At 39.0% G+C, this 18,355-nt stretch overlaps 1 protein-coding gene across 1 annotated transcript in view; it reads right to left on the reverse strand.

Annotated features, from left to right (window-relative positions):
* Positions 1-317: 317 nt before the first annotated feature.
* LOC108684207 (protein dead ringer homolog) overlaps positions 318-18,355 on the reverse strand; it is a 105,709-nt gene continuing 87,671 nt past the window's right edge. The window contains exons 5-9 of the mRNA XM_018188406.1: positions 5,651-5,834; positions 3,438-3,751; positions 967-1,234; positions 698-861; positions 318-564 (exon numbers count right to left, since the gene is read on the reverse strand). Of these exons, the coding sequence (XP_018043895.1) occupies positions 407-564; positions 698-861; positions 967-1,234; positions 3,438-3,751; positions 5,651-5,834 (1,088 nt within the window). The 3' untranslated portion in view covers positions 318-406. The remainder of the gene's footprint in view (positions 565-697; positions 862-966; positions 1,235-3,437; positions 3,752-5,650; positions 5,835-18,355) is intronic.

Here is an 18,355-nt window from a genome sequence, read left to right on the forward strand (position 1 = left end):
ATTCGAAATATTCAAATAGACATAACAGATAATGACATTCACAGATAATGTTCGGAATGATAGGGACGTTTACGATATCATGTAAGCAAACGGAAAATCGATTCCAATTAAAACGCAGCTGTATTTTCAGATTATATTCGAAAAAGATAATTGTTAATTTTCTAATAAACCTTTCATATAAAAACTTTAAAAAGAAACATTAAAAATGTAATTAAAAATCTTGTAATGTGTAAGTACTGAAAGATTTTTCTTTAATTTCTTTATTTTATTTCGTATTTATTAAAATGTCTATTAAAATGTCTATACTAATTGCCTGAATGTCTTGTATACGTCTGAAGAACAAAATTATTAATTAGACTCTCCGAGGCTAATTTGTTTCGTATGAAATCATATGTCTTTCAAATGTTCATGAATCGTTATTTTGTGTCCGTTTTCCATTATTATCGGGGCTCGACGAGGTACTGCCATTATTACTACTGCCTTCCTGTTTAACTGCCAGGACACCTTCATATAAAATACCATCAATATCTACACTAATTTCTAATTCTCTTCGTCTTGTAGGATCTAAAAAGAAAAAGAAATTATTGTAATAAATAGTTTTTATTTGCGAATAATGTATACCGATTTAATCTTTTTAAACGAAAATTATATCATATATCAATAATTTGAGAATCAAAACCTCTATCTCTAGACTTACCGCGAGTGCTAACCATTTGTCTAATACGCAAGGAATGCACCATGTTATTTCCTTCAACATCGGATAAGAACATTCTTTTAGTAGAAGACGTTGGAGATGAAAGTTCACCAGGTTCTTGATTTCTCTTCAACTCTCCTCCAAATGATGGTGAACCAATGGATCTACTAGGGATTGGAAAAGAAACCGCATCCGATGATCTAATCGAATTTTCTTTTGCCTAAACTTAAACTAATTTTTTTCTCGCCAATATTAAATTCAATCTTATTTACCTGTTTCCAGAATTTGCGAGATCTAAGGCTTCCCTCTGTGGTTCAGGACTATTTGCCGGTGCTAATGGTGAATGAGACGATGATGGAGAGAAAGGTTGGGCTGCTGGATACATATTATTATTACCTGGACTGTACATATTCCATAAATGCAGTCCGGATTTAAATCCCTCTGCCATTGCTGGTGGCGGTGTCGGTGTGCTACCTTGAATCATCGGATTGTTGGACATTGTGTTTCTGTCTCTCAATATCCTCAGCATATAATCTGAAACTATTCATACTCGATATTAGAAGTGTGATATGATAATTAAACTAACTCTTAATACGTACGATTTGATCATTTGTGTCCTATGTATTTCTTTTCTTTGAAATACTAAGAACACATAGCTAAATAATATGATCTTTATCTTTTCTCTATTTTTTAAAATACACAATTTTATGAATATTTTTTACAAATGTTAAAGTTTATGTAAAAATCACTTAATATTTTTTGTATATTTGTAAAAGTAATAAAAATTAACCCAGAATATAAACAACATATGTAAATTAATGTATGTACTAAGAGTTAAGGCTAAGAAGATATTAAGGAGCAATTTCCTTAATTAAATATTCTTGATAATTCCAAACATGGATTTATGTAAATATGGATAAATTTCATTTAATGATTATTCTCTTCACGAGTCTTTATATACTTTATTTATACAGAATAATATTAAAGTAATTTGTAACTTAATAGAAAACGATAATTATTTTAAAATGGAAAATATAATAAATGAATATAGAAGTTTTCATTCTGTTTGCGAGAATTCTGAAAACATAAAGTTAAAGTACTGTTCAGATCATACTGCTAAAAATAAATGAAACAAATAACTAAAATGTGTAAAATAATTTCAAATTTTATGAGACAATCGGCAATTGTTTTCCATGCAGTCTCTGTTAGTTTTGTTTTTAGCGTTGTCAAAAAAATCAATGCTTCTTAATTTTGAACAATTCGTGTAAAGATAGTGAATGAGTCACTCATCAACCTCCTCATAAAGTCTCATCAACCTCCGAATTTTACAAATTACTTTAAAATAAATGAAATTCAAATTAATTAGTTTTTAAAGTAAAATTTAAAATAAAAATTATGTATAAAAGCGATGATGTCCGATTGCGATGCGATTGCAATTATAACAATTCATTAAATGTCTGATATAAATGAATTTCTTAATCATCTGGAATGTTGGATTATCATGCTTTGATTTCGTTATTCTGTTATTCTGATACATATATTATAAAACGACTGAATTTTACAGCAAATTTTTCTTTAACTGATTGCTCATCATGTCGAATTAAAGCGATGAAGCTTTGCTTATCCGCAATTCTATCGAACATCTATATAAAATAATTGAGAACTTATTTATTTAAAAAAAATAATTCTTGATCATGTTTAGTGATCGTTTTATAATGTTTTGTACAAAACTCAAAGTTCGAGCAAATGATCATCGATATCGTGAAAATTAATAAATTTTCGAGCTTATGTACAAATGAGCAATATATTAAAATGCAACATTTGTGATGAATGGATCAGTCAAAAATATTTTGACCTCTGGGTATTCATTTGATATTATATGCCACAATAAGTAGCAATATTGCTACTATAATGAGGATATATATCCACAAAACATCCAATCGCGTCGCACAAGGAAACGATCGAAGGAGAGCAGCGAATGCGATCGAAGCGCGACGTTACTCAGATCGCTGTCGGGCGCAGCGACGAGGTGGAAAGAGAGAAAGGGTAGGGAAATAGGAATGCTCGTTAGCGAGAGCCATCCGTTAACGCCTGTCTTCCGGAGGATCGTACAATCAATTATGCCTCCTTCGCTCTCGCATCATCATCTCCGGGGAGGCCCGAAGCATTACCTACCGATTTAAAATAAACCCGTATGCTCTACCTCCTCCCGTTTCCTTCTACCATTTTTTTCTATCTCGTCCCCTGATATCTTCCCTACTGTCGGGAAGTCTCTCATTTTTACTCTTTCCTGTACTCTTTTTCTATTTCTATTTCTGATATGGGGCGTGTTACGAATTGCCTTTCATTTGGAAAAGTATCATAGATAGAACTGAAGTTATTAACTATAATACTTTTTTTACGCTATAGCACAATGGTACACTGAAAGAAAAGATTGGCTGCTGCAGCAAATTAGATGGTAAAATATGGAATAGTATTTTTAATTAGCTGCAGCAGCTAATTTTTTATTACGTTAGCCTATCCGCAATGTCAATATAAGATTTCGATAGGCTAATGCAACCAAAAATTTGGTGCTGCAACTAATTAATAAAAATGCTGTGTCTTATTCAATCAATCTTTTCTTTCAGTGCAGTAACGTCAAACATATGTGATATGTGCGGAAAATGGAAATTTCACACGAATTTTAATGCAACAAAATTCGTGTGAAAAATTTTCGTCTTCGAAAAAGACAAAAATCACTTACGCTGATTAGGTGGAAGATTACCCAGATTTGGTGGAAGATGTTGCGGATGATGTTGCGGACCATGTGGATGTCCATTTACGACATGATGTTGCGATTCGTTCGCAGCCACCGCCATTTGGGCGATCGAGAGCGGCAACGGCATTGGATTTGGCGGCAGCGAGTTGTGCTGGTTTCGCGGTACTTGATTGTCAGGGTAAGCCGCGTAATTGTTCCTGCGGCTCTCGCGACGATTTGTCTCGATCGCCGTCTGGAGTTGTTCTTGGGTCGATAATCCTTCCTTCTCTTTCTCGTATGGATACAGATATTTCATGTACCTATCGATAAATTACTTTAATAAATATATATCTTTTCACAAGATAATAAAATCTATATATTTTGCTGAAATACTTAAAAATCTAGCTAGATACAGATTTAAAAATAATTTTGTTTGGACCAAAATAATTATGGAATGCTCAAAATAGTTGCTAAAATGTTAAAACTTTCTACAACATTGTCATTAACTGCGCTTAAACATTCTACATAATATTTTGATGGCCCAACGAAATTATTTTCAGATCTGTATCTATATAAGTTAAGTTTTTAGATAACCATAGAACTTTACTTCTTTCCGTGTAAAAGTTGTAACATGAAATATTCACAAACATAAAGATTTAAGAGATACAAAATATAGTCTTAAAACGGAATTCTTTAAATTTTATACAATAAAACAACGAAATCACATCATTAAGATAAATTTCATTCAAGATTTTTTTCTAAAAAGGTGTCAAACATTGAATGGATATAATTAGCTTGTATTACTAGAAAGACGGGAAGATAGTTGGACGTCACAGTTCAAATTAATCGACACTGATTCTTGCCAGATGAATGCTGTCGCGAACAGATTTTGTTGAGGCCGACCGTATTTTCGTATTTTCTCCTCTATCTCGCATACATATCGTCGAGGAAAGATAGCCGGTTGCCGGAATGATGGATGCGCCATCGCGACGAGGTGAGGCGAGGCGACGCGAGACGATGCGACGCGACGCGACGCGACGCGACGCGACGCCGACGTTCCGTCGTGCACAAAGCGCGTTGCGCGGAGTTATTTTCACGAGCACACCCCTAGCATCGCGCCCGTGTAATTCATATTAGCCCGTACTTATAATGTGTCGGCGTCCTCCATCCCTCTTCTCCTGGCCCACGCATTTTCGCATCCTTCTCTTTTCCATTCCCGCGTAGCCTCTCTTCTCCGTCGCGCGTTCGACCGCGAGATGAGCGGGATGCCTCGCGCCGTCGTCTCTCCGACGAATCTCGCCGACGAATCTCTATTTAGAGATGTCTCGTCCTCTCCCGTCCCTCGCGGGGAGACGAGACATCGCAAACGGCAGATAAATCTTCGTCGCCACGCTGGATATGCTCGGTATTATATAAACGAATATATATCGTGCCAACGGTTCCAGGTTGTCACAACCCACCCCGCGAGATGTCCCGCTCGTGAAGAATCGCGCGGGGGATCCGACGTAGACGACATGTCGGCTAAGACGATGCACCTGTATGTCACGCCTCTAACTCGACACCTACGTTGTTTTATCTTCTCGTCGACAGTGAGCGCGTAATAACATGCTTGCAGGCCCGTGCGACATCTCTCGCTTTCTCGATCGCGAAATTCAATTCGAATTACACTGGCTAATATACATACAGGGTTGCGTTCCAAAATTCAACTCTGTCAACTCGAATATCGTTTTATCCTTGTCGGTTACCGAATGTTAAATAAAGATAAAAGATACTCAGAATTAACAGAGTCAAGTTTTGGAACCCAATCCTTGGATGATATATAATCGTAATTTTATTATCTTCAGGGAATTTGAACTTTAACGCAGCTTCGGACTTGTGGATTAATTACAGAGATATTTATTTAGCGAAATATATGAATGGAGAAACGTTTGCTAACAACATGACTAAACGATGCAAATATGTGCGAATGGTATGATCCGCTATCATACGCGTATCTTGTACGACACGGATAGCTTTATCGAACACGATGATCTTGACGAGGCGACGCGCGTAAAAGTCACGGTATTCTTAGTCATTGCTACAGATTTTACGCTCGGATGACTCTTCGTCGACTAAGACGTATTGTATGCGAATTACGAAGGACATCATGTCCTGATGGACATCGTGTCTGTATAGGCGAGACCGGGGTTCCCGGATGAGAAACTTCACGATCTACTTACTGAGTTCGCAAAGTAAACGCGGCGGAAGTGATGCTTGCTGGTAGTCGAAGTCCTTTGATAATTTCCTGCCACAGCTTCTTGTTAATTACCTCGACCAGTCCACCTCGTAATACTACTAACTTGTAAAGCTCATAAAGATCCAATACGGATTTTGCCATGATGGGAAGTCGGCTGATGGGTGTACCTGTAAAATAAAGATGATTTTACGTATTTTACATATATATATATATACCTGCATTTAACATCAAAATATTTTTATTCACTTTGAGAAAAAAGATTTCAATCTTTACGATTACGCAATATGCGTGAAATTTAAATTAAATGCATGTATAAAAATTGCACTGCTTTATTTTTCTGTAATCTTCGCAATAATCAATAAAATTGTATCGTATTATATCATATTCATATTTATTATTATAATATATTTATAATTAATCATAAAATACGATTCGTTGCTACGTAAAATATCCCCGACTAATAAAGATTCAGAAATTTTACGCTGATTTTAAGAGATTTCCTAATTATCTCGGAATTTCGCAAAATCAATAAACGACTGACTAATCAGACAGTAAGTGATGTAAACCATCCTTTATTAATTGCGTGATCAGTCAAGGCAGATTTTGCGAACGTCTTAAAGCACGACTAGCGTAAAACCGTTGGATTTTATGAGGTTTGTCCAGCGTGGGGCGTTAACAAGAGTAATAACGAATTCGCAACAATCACGCGAGTGGCGCAGTCTTTTACGATCTTCCTTAGGGTGTATCGCGTCAGATATACGGATAAAGAGAGAAAGAGAGAAAGCATAACCGATTAAAGATAGAAAACGAACACGAAGTGGAAAATTCAATGAGGTATCGAAGCGATTGTATTAAAAGTTATCGATTGGTGTTCGCTCTTATGAGCTCTCACACGATAAAAATGACGTTGCAAATAACATTTATGAATTATAACAAAAATTGACAACAAATTCTGCTTTTGATAATATTTGTCTGATAAAATAAATTAGCCTAATCCAGCACTAAAAAATTAATTGAGCCGTTTTAAAGAAAGACGCATGTATTATGAAATATAATGCCAAGATGTTGTGCATTCGAAATTATATACGACGTCACACGTGGAAGCCGATGATACGTAATAGTGTGAGAAATATTCCTCGTCAAGCGACATTCAGAAAGATACCAAGAAATTCTTTAGTTAATTCGTGTACGCGTATTATCGCCGCCTACTATGGTAGCCAGGCCATCGAATTTTACGAGGTTGCCTGAACCACGAGTTAACGGAGTGTTAACAAGAGCAGCAGTGCCCGCGACTATCGTGCGCTTAAACTACGTAAACGTAAACGCACCTTTACGACCTTTCGAGTTGGCGTAATCTGAGGTTTAGAGTCGTGCATAAATGCACTGAGCGACGTTCTGAAACGAATGAACGATTGAAAATCTTTCACGAGGTAAAATCATAGTAACGCTCCAAACATTAAAAGCGCGTGTCATTTTTTTATCTCGAGATAAAGAAAAATCTATAACTTTCAGTTTCAGCAATAAATTTAAATAAGACCCTTGCATCATCAAGCATATCGCAATTTAATTTCCTATTTTTTATACTCTTGATTTTTACGTTCTCAACAAAACTGTGTGAAGCTCGAAAATTGTCGATAACTCGATCCTTCGCCGCGTGGTGATCGCCGTTTTCCACGGAGCCGGTAAATTTTACGAGTTTGTCCAAAGGTTCGAGTTAACAGGGCGTTAACAAGGGCAATACTTGCGACTATCGCGCGTGCGGAGCCCGCTTTTGCGGCTCTTTACGAGCTCGCGAACGATTCTGTAAGAGATGCCTCGGTACGCGGGAACACGTTGTACGAACACGCAGACAACACAGACGTAGATACGGACAATGAGAAAGAGAAGCGCACGTTCGCGGCGCGGCGCCGTATCGCAGGATCGTTTATCCGCCATCGAGAACGATGAAGGAGGCTGCCGCCATTTCTGACCGACGAGAGGAGGCAATAAAACCGCGCTGCTCAGGGTAGGGGAACCAGCAATTTCGGGCTATCGAGCGTGCTCTCTTCGGGTTTATTATTGGCCCTGCAATTATTGTTGATATACGCGCAACCCGGCAACCCGCGCTTAATGTTCCTATGTAGGGCGCGGCGATAAAAGCTGCACAACATGGCGACCAATACTCGCGTTCCCTCTCGTCCCTTGCATTGCGCGAGACTCCTCGGTGAAAATGCAATCGATGGCAGCGATGCATCGAGTATCCGATCATCTTCCTCTTGTTGTTTATGCTAGAGTGCTTCATGAAATTTCTCGCAATACAATATTCTAACAAAGCATCAACTTTCTCTCGATATGAATCATGATGTATAAGACCAAATAAGTAGTGTAGTTTCTTAATGAATGACTAAGGTAAAAGAATCAAATAGAAAAAGATACGTAAAAATTATACGTTGCTTTATATTTTATAAATTCAAATTTTCAAATTTTTTAAATTCTTAAAGAGGCAGAAAAAGATTTGTAAAGTTACGCTTATCCTTCTTACGCGATGTAATATTCCTCGACGTGAGATTGACGAGAAAAGGAGGGGCGATACAAAACAGCGGGAGTGAATGCTCAGGAAGATAAAATAGTGAGAGAAAGGAGAGGATAGGGAGAGAAAGAGTAAAAGGGAAATAAGAGAAAGGAAGAGGGACGGACAAAGAGAGAAGAAAGAGAGAGAGAGAGAAAGAGAGAGAAAAAGAGAGAGAAACAGAGAGGAGGAAGGGAACGTTTCAGGATGCGATTACGACTTTTCTTGGTAGGGCGTCCAATCAGCAGTTATTTTTATAACGGCCGCCGTCGCGCCGTGCCGCGCCATACCGCGGACTCGTCCAAGTAGTGGTGGCGAAGTAGCACCGCGACGAGCAACGGTGGCCATCGCGTGTTGCTTTCAACGAGTCAAAGTAGCCATTCGCTTTGCGTACATTACGCGAGTTTCCCGCGGAAAAAAGCATGCGACAGATCTTATGATAAAAATCACGTGCACGGCACGTATCGTCGATAGACCAATCCAACTCTCGTTTCTTGCAAAAGGTAGCAACGAAATCCGTCGTATATTTTCTGTAATATCCCGATAAATTAAACGAAAGCGTTGGACAAATGTTGAACAGGAGCAGACAGCTTGGTTTAGTTCAAAAGACAAAAGGTGAAATTATGAGCTATAAAACTAAGATAATTTTCTTAGGAAATTCAAACGCCATCGTTCTGTTTCAATAATATTTCTCTCAGGAAAGGAGAAGGCGACCGAGAAATCCCACTAAGACGAAGGCGCGTCTTAGTATCATATTTATCGAGTATACCCTTGCGAAGGTGTAGTGGGGATAATTGATATACGAAACAAAATGTTTCATTTTATGGGTTATTGCGAGGGGCGAATAGATGCGGCGGGGTTGAGGGAGTGACCGATCTAATAACAATTGGTTACGTTGGAAGCCTTCATTAACACACGCATTCACCCCATCCTATCGATGTGCGGACCGGTCTCCCCGTGTTCAAAGGGAGTTTCAGACGCGCGAAACGGCTTTTCCCAGAATCTCGCGTGACGGCCCCGGAATCCATCGTACATAAGCCGTCACCGGAATACACCCCTGTAAGATCGCACATCATTTATGCCAACAATTCGATTGTTCCTGTTAAGGATAATTTTTAATTCCAGATCTTAAGACTTTTTCTTTTCTAAATGCATTAAAACAATTTCTTGATTAATTAAGGAAGCAAAATCAAGGAATACGACCGGGATCTTATCCCCAATGACTTGAAAGATTTTCAAATTTTTTGAAAGTGAACATCGTATCTTTCATCGAATGTTTTACGAGCTGATTTGCGGCTTTGCGGTTAACATTGTTATACGTCTTCCTGTCTACTTGATGATCAAGTGTACCATAGATGATCCAGCAAAATGTCTTTTGTAGAAGCTACTTACACTTACGCAGGCAACTGCATTTCATTTTCGAAAAGATCCTTTAAGATTCTTTTCGAAAAGCGAAGCAAAGAACGTAGCGCAGAAAGAGGAAGATCAAGGAAAAGAGACGAGGATGAAAAAGAAAGAGAGAGAGAGAGAGAGATGATTTCTAGAGAGGAGTCGCGCGGGTTAACTTTGTTAACGCTTGGCATTATCAGGCCAGCAAAAGAGATTGGCATTGCGAGGAATAGTTGGGAGGGGGTGGAGTTTCATATGAAATACACGTGACATTTACTGCCTTCACCGGCTGGGCCCCTGCAAAGACGCAAACGCATTATAAATAGATCTCCTCCCTGTTTACTCCCCCTCCTCCCCCCCCTCTCTCTCTCTCTCTCTTTGCCCTTTTTTTTCTCCGCATCACTCGAGTTCTCACTCCAACTCTCCAGTCGAGAGGCTCGAAGATTAAGAAAGGTCCCGAGAGGAAAGAGGGAGCACGGTACGGCCGCAGCCGCCGCATAGACCGCTACAATCTGGTTTATAATCTTGTTAGGATTTCGCGGAAATATTGGCGTAATTTACGATCCGTCTTAGTGAAGTTAACTGTCGGAGAGTGCCGCAATGAAACGATGAAGGCATACGAAGGGTTGCGTTCAACGGCTGCGCTTTTGTAGCAATGCTTACGGGTCTCGTCATTGCATTTCTTTGTGTCCCTTCTTTTCTCTCCCCTCCCCCCCTCTCTATATCCTTTCCTCCTGTCTCATTCCTTTTTGTCTCTTCAATCGTCTTTTAGCCGTATATTCTCTCTTTTCCGATTATTCATCCCTCAAACCTCCTTCTCAAGTGTCGTGTTAGCCACGGTTTTGTATTTGAAATCTTCACGTATGTCACGATTTGAATACAACAGTCATCGGCTCAATGTGAGCCGTGAATCGATACGAACGCGCAAGAACACGTAAACAAGTCGCAAATTATCAACGACGAACTTTTGTGCCTTGTAGGCTGTTGCAAAACGATGTTATGTTTCTTAGCGCGTTAGAATCGCGATACATCATACTATCACAAACCGTAACACCGTTGGTGGCGGATTCCGCTATCGAGGCATCGAAATCTCTATGAGGATCTACCGTTAACGATCCCCTAAGAGCCACTTGTTGCTAGACGAATCAAATAATTGTATTTCCGTCAGTCGACGAGGCATCCCTGGGGCGTCGACTAAGTTACGGGTGTGGAGCAAAATAGAAAAGCGCTTCGTGGGTGGTATCGTTGGAGCCTCTCCCAATGTCTCCTCGTCGAGCGACGTAATCCGAGAAAACAAGATGGATCGAATGTAAAATATTCGAGATCGATGGCGGATTATTCACTGGGCGTAACAGACGTATAAGAGAATATAGGTACACAAGCTTATACAAGTTTAAACATAGCGAGTCGACGTATTAGTTATATCTTCTCGCGTTTGCAGAAGAACGAATCGATAGCTGGACGCATATCACACTTTCCTTTTAAATATCACGGAAAAAAATGTCGCTGGCTACAGCTAATTCTGATTAGCTGAAATTGCATTAGCTACTATAGCTATGAAATTTGCTAATACAAAGGATTAGTTGCTGTAACTAATATAAGAACGTGATAGCAAAGTCTGTTACAGATCAATTTATTTAGCAGCATGAAGTTAGTTGTCATAGTTATCGGGTATGTCAGTGTAAAAGAAAATTGTCTCTATTATAGTTAAATAAATAATCATTTACTAAAACTGTACTTACTCAAATCAAATTGTCTGCTACACAAAAACTGTTTGTTAATAACAATGATCAATAGATCAACATAATAGCAAAATGCTTGTCTGTTACAATGATAATATTTAGGCCTCACAGCAAATGGAAATTAGATCTCGCAGATACGACATTAGGTATCCATATGTTACGACTGGAATTTAGCTACCAAATTTTTGCTGCTGCAACTAATCTTTTTTTTCTGTATAGCTTCTCATTTATTTTTTCGCGTTTGTTTAGTTTACCCATAATTCTAATCATCGTATAGACTAGAGATGGATTGTAAAATTACCGGATATCGGATATCCGATATTTTCCGGATATCCGACCGAATTTCGGGATAATATCTTCTAAAAAAAAACTAGAGAAAAAATTATATATAATAATTTTGCAACACTATATTAATAAGATATTATAATATTATGAATATACTTATTTATAGAGAACATATATATTTTATATAATAAAAAATCGACAATTTAATGATATAAAATTTGAACTGGATATATTCCCGAATACTATAATGATATTCGACTAATCGAATAGTAAAAAAGTGCCGGCTAATATCAGATATCGGATACTTTTCAGATATCCGTTGCTCTAATATAGATTGCACATTCTCTGATCTCAGTATCTGTATTCCGTTAGAAAAAAAATGAATCGTATCAGCACCTTTTTACAACTCATTAAGTATCTCTCTTCAATTCAATATCTATTTTAAAAATTAAAGAGAGAAAGAGAGAGAGAGAGAGAGAGAGAGAGAGAGAGAGAAATATGATTCAAACTATTTCAGTCTTTTTACATCGATAGACAACTTGATCAAAATGCACAGTCTATTCTTATTACGTCTATGATTTTATCACCAGATTTTTCTTCGAAGAAAATATTGATTAGGTATCTCGAAACGAAATTACACTGAGAGAAAAATGGTCTGGTTGGATTAAATAATAATTCCGATGAAAAATGAACGAATCTTCTGGTTAAGTCTATTAGAATTCCAGTTGGGATAACTAGAATTCTGATTGATATAATTATTCTGATAAAAATAAAAATTCTAGATTTTACCAGAAATATTGTATCAATCAGAATTCCAGTTATCTTCAACTACAATTTTAATAAATTTAACCAGAAAATTTTGATTCGTCCATTTTCAACTAGAAATTTTTTTTCAGTGTATAAAAGTGAGCAAATTTATTAGAACATTTATAATTTCATTAGTCAACACCTAGTGAATTCGCTCGCTTTTATAATATTTCTTCTCATTTTAAGACATACATATAACCGACCCCCTGGAGCAGAACCCGCGAACGATGATGAAGACCGCGGTCTGGGTGGCCCTCGGCGGAGTGAGAACGATGAGATCCGCGCACGCATGTGTATCGAGGTTGCGTGACGACAATAAAATCTCCAAATAATATCGCGAGCGATAAAGTGCGCTCGCTTGCGGCGTCGGCTCTACGGTTTCTTTGATAGACTTTACGACAAGCTCCGATTTGCACGCTTGCCCCGCCGAGGTACCATGTGTACGATTTGGTTGCTCAAACGAAGCCGACTTTTTAAGTCGGCGAGGATTTAAACGCGACATTCGAACACGTCGTTCGACACAATGCTTCTTACAAAAAAATAATATCAAATGTTTCGCGTGCCAGATGTCCGCATCTTCTTTTTTTTTTGTCATTTGTTACGCTTGCAAATCTGAATATAACATTCGCCTCTTGATTAACACGATTAAAATTAATACGTTTTATTTTCGGAGTCTTTCCGTCTCTGCCGTAATTAGAATCCAAGTACAGAGACCCGACGTCAGACAGACGGTATTGTCTTTTACGAGGGATGTTGTCTTTTCGCGGAACGTTGCTTCTACGCTCATGATCTTCCTCAGTCGAGCTGGTTCCATCACTAGAGAAGACGACCACGAAGAAGAAGAAGAAAAAGAAGAAGACAGCAACGACGACGAGTCTGTCGTCGTTTCTTTGCTCGCGCATGGCTACTCCCACAGTTGCGCTTACGAGAGATAAACGCGAGGGATATAGTCGAGATTACTACCGAAGCACTTGCCAACAATGTGGCGAAGCTTTGATGTGACGTAAAATGGTGCGTTAACCGGCATACCGTATCTCTACAGCCGGTTGCATATATGACTTTATTTCGATGTGAGTGGCGGGAAGGGCGATGATAATTCTTCGATCGGGAAGCTACCTCGACAAAAGCGACACTATCGTCTAGAAGCCGGATGGAAGAACGCGCTTTAGAAGCGCCTACTTGGCAAATTATCTCGTTGAGACGTCAATCTTTTGTCGAGAGATCGCGTATAAAGATAAATCATCGCATAAAACGTCTCTCACTGAACGATGATCGCTCATTGAGGGATATAGAAATGCCAGTCGTAAATTAAGACCGAGTATTCGAGTAATGAAAAATCATACGAAAGACAATCTTGATTCTGTCGTGAAGAAGAAAGGAAGCTTGGGATGCTTGGGATGAAAGCTATAGATATATCTCTTGGAACTCGAGCACTTTCGCACCTGGAGACAGATGCGTATCGTATAATAATGCGAAATCATACTGGAATAAGCTGTCGCCATAAGCTGATAGCCATAAAAAATTTAACGACTGACGATGTGCATGGCGCATTATTATTCTCGTAACATTTAGCGCGGAATAATTATCGAATCTTCCGCGAACGCGACCGTCTCGCCGCTATTCTCGGGGTTATAAAACGGCCATCCAAAGCGAAATCTACGCTACGTTATTGTCTGATGCCAGATATAAATCAACCTATATCGAGCGGCGAAAATAACTTTCGATTCGTACTTGTCATTCTGCCAGAATAAGAGTTTACGTCCGTCGTGCACCACGTCCGCCACGACCCAAATCCCGTCTCCACGGCACGACGGGACTTAGTGCGGCCATTGCGACTATTGCGAGATGCGAATTCGTCAGGGGTCGTAAACTCGCTGATACGCCTTTGGGCTTTAACAACGTTAATCGCATCGGGATAAATCGTCATAAGTGGTAATGAAGTTTGTTCGTTAAACGTCTTGCATTACAGTCGTGGTGGACGCGTATTCATTAAACTATGTTCTGATGAGTTTACCATTTAAATGACTAGGTACATGGAAATTAGTTTATAAACAAGAATTTTTTTTCAAAATTGTCTTCAACATTTTATCATGACTTGCTAAATTGATAGCAGATATTTATATCGCATATTTTGTACTTTTGTTTCGTCAAGTGGAAACTATTTCGTCGATGACAAGTCACTTACACGAACGTATATATGTTGTAGGAGTAAATTTTCGCTTCTGTCTCGGTCATGATTCAGAATGACTGACAATGCAATTTTACAGGAAATTCGTCGTCCGGGATCTTCGTGCACATTTTACACATTCGTTGGCTATCATCGTTCATTCGGTGATGGCTTTTTCGTCGCGTGGTTCAACATGTCGGCGAGGTCTCAAACAAATCCATAATAAAGATTGGCGCGTGTTTGGTATCGCTGAAAACTTAACCACGGCCACCTGGCCGCAGACACGTGTAGGCGTGTAGAAGCTCGCGTAGGACGCGGCGAGGCTTTCTTTCATGAGGGAAACGAAGGGTCGATCGTACACGCATGGTTCACAAAGCCAAAGAGGTTTCGCGGCTCCTTTCAGAACTGAAGGAAGAGGGACGAGGTGAGGGAAGGTCGTCCTATATGGCGCACATAAACAGAAAGAGAAAGAGAGAAAGATTGAAAGGGAAGAAGAGCAGCTACGGGGATTGAGGAGGAAGCTGCGAGCGAACGAGCAAGTGGAGGAAAGGGAGAAGCGATGCATCACGAACCCCCAGAGCGATCGGCGCTGTTGTGAAATATTAATAAGCAAATTAGTTCAGACTTAGTGCCCCTCCAATACTGAACCGCCAAGAATGAAAATGGCCGTCGGCCGTCTATATAACAGTCGTATTTTACTTCCCACGCTACAGCATCGCGCCGCCCGCAGAATGCGATATCCGTTCCTCGACTCGTCCTTCTTCCGCTCGAATCATCTTATCCTCCTTCTGCCTTTCTTATCGTGAGTTACATCGCGTATAGTATTTCATTATGTCGCATTATGTGCGGAGAGATATCGTTCGCAAATAACATTTATAATGCGACTCGTTACTCGATAGGTCTAATAATGCATACCCGCATGTTGTTTCCATGAAAAATCGTTACCATCATCAGAACGTGAAAATAACGTGCATGTAAACTAATCGAGACTCGCGCAAAGTCAAGCAATAACGTTAGTTACCGGACATTAACAAAACTAAGATCAAATAGTTATGATTCTTTACATTCAAGACTATCTCAAGTATATAGTCTTAAGATGTCGCGGTAAAACGAACCAATCATCTGTTCTCTAAAAATTGAAACCATCGAAATAAGACTTTTAATTCTCTCGCGATAATTAATAATTTATTAATGATAACAAAATCGCGCTCAATCTAATCGAGAGAGACACGTTGAAAATTAAGTGCACGGTCCGAGAGTCAGACCGCGAAAGATAGTGGAATCTCCATAAATCAATCTTTACGTTCTGGGGTAGACAATAATTCCAACTACGAGCGATGCCGACAGACACTACGGACCGGGAAGTCGAAGCTCGTGCCTCTCGACCGTTGGTAAACGAAGGCTGACTCTTGGGACAAGAATTCGACAATTACGTCACGAGAACGTAACGGATGATCGCCCGGGGAACGCCTGGCGTCGGGACGTCTAGAATGTGCGAACGTCATCCTGCTAAATGCTTTTCGTTCGACCGTTCACTCGCTCGTTCATTCGGCCGTCCGCGTGTGCTCGCGTGCGCACTATCTATAGCACTGAAACGTGCCAGAGAGCAGCCGGCGGCTCCCTCTCGACTCTCAACTCTCGGATGCTGGAAGCCATCCGGTCACCTGTCTGCTACTGGAAAATGTAGGTCGAACTCTCGCGCGCGCACGGTTGAATAACTAATTGGACAGGTGTAACGTTCCCGTGTTACTAACCATAACTGTCACGTAGACACGCGCGATAGAAATTCAATTATACGGTTAAAGGTCAAGCGAATTCAGATCCCTGCATTCACATTTAGAATCAATTTTTTTCACGCAGAAGAACGAGTAGCTCAATTTCGACTTTCCGATATATCTCGATTCATCTGTAAACAAGAATTTATTAAAATGTGATTTAATTTTTCATATGATTGGTTGAAAAGCATTTTTTGAAACAAAAAAAGTATAACCTCGAGAGCAATTTGAGAGAAATGCAAAAATTCGTGGAATTTTTTCGAAGAGTGATCCATAAAGTCTCAGCTACCAGTTTCAAGATGCACGCCTCTGTCAAGGTCCGCTCGAATACCATCGAATCCACATTATAATAATTAATGTCTGAAGAGAGTTTCGGGTTTGCTGCACGAAAGCGTCATTTTTACGTAGCCTAGCTGCAATGCCGGAGGGCATCAATCAGCGCGGGGGTACATCATTATTCTGGGGATTCCAAATAATTAGTGATGATTGCTCGCCTCTTTAGAGAACCACGATTAAATTTATCACGAACTCTCTCTTCTGCGAAGAACAGAGAGTTGATTTATGTCGCATTAGTGAGATTTCTTGATAATATATAATGTAAATATATATATTTATAATGGGCTTTTTACAATAAGCTAATACTTATAAATTTTAAGTCTTAAACCATAAGACATTAATCAATCACAGTCGAATGTGAGAAGAAAAATCGATTATGATTTGGTTAATTTCATATAGCTTATCAGATTTAAAGCTTAAGTAATGACTTAGTGTAGAAAGCCTATAAATGTTTACATTTATTACATTTGTGATTCAATTCATAGTGTGTTTTCGGTGCCACACTATGAAAACGACACATCTGGGCATACTTAACTTAATTCGACTGCGTATAACTTTCATAAAAATAAACATATTGTAAATATTTTTTAAATAAAAACATCAGACATAAGAAATACAACAATAATAATCACAAGGTATATATCTATATTAATAATAAAAATATAATAATAAAAAAATGAAGCAATAAAAAAACATTGAAAAAAAATCAGTAGATAGGGTAGGTCAGGCTAGAACGAAGAATTAAGAATCTATTTTTCTATTTCTATTTCTATTTTATTTCCAAGTATTATTTCCAAGATGATATATTAGCGGATCCAATTATAGCATTAAAATGTGATAAATTAGTCTTTATTCGATAAGAAAACTTAATCATGTAACTTCCACGAATAGCGGATACGATGGTCACGAAAGGTTTATTCAGCGATGCGAACAGGTGAACGGTAGGATGATTGAATTATACTTTGTGCATCCATTATTAAAAAATAATAATACATTGAATTTATTACACAAAGACCTTGTGTTGGCTCACATTTGGCTGTCTTTTCATATTTCTTTTATTCCTTAGAGCCTGATGCTACTACGTTTACTGAATTGTGAAAAAATAAGATTTTTAATAACGGTTTTCTACTGTTCATGATTCAATTTACGTGAACATAAAATCGCAAAAATCGCATGCGAAAACTGAACGTTACCGATCGCTTAATAAAATCCATTTATCCGTTTCCACGCTCCTTTTTGCAAATCGTATCTAGGGATGCAAAGGGATGTGCAGGATTTCTCCTGCCCGAGTAATCCTGAGTTTTAAGATTCTTTCGAAAGCGGCGGGTGGGCTGCGACGGAGCGATCAACGAAGGACCTCATCGAGGAGGTCTACCGAAGATAATCTCGAATCTATCCGCATTGGCTCCGCGGTGGCGCTTCGAAAAAAAGCATTTGGTCGGGGGTTTACGGCCGATCCGTCAGAGACGAAATCCATCACCCGCGGGAACAATGCCGACCCATCGGCATCCGCTAGGACTTTATTTCGTTTTATGGAGGTATCTGAAGCCGAGTGTTTATGGACAGGGTGAATTGACTCTCTCTCTCTCTCTCTCTCTCTCTCTCTCTCTCTCTCTCTCTCTCTCTCTCTCTCTCTCTC

Source organism: Atta colombica, unplaced genomic scaffold (genome assembly GCF_001594045.1).
Source record: "Atta colombica isolate Treedump-2 unplaced genomic scaffold, Acol1.0 scaffold127, whole genome shotgun sequence".
Taxonomy (NCBI): Eukaryota; Metazoa; Arthropoda; class Insecta; order Hymenoptera; family Formicidae; genus Atta; species Atta colombica.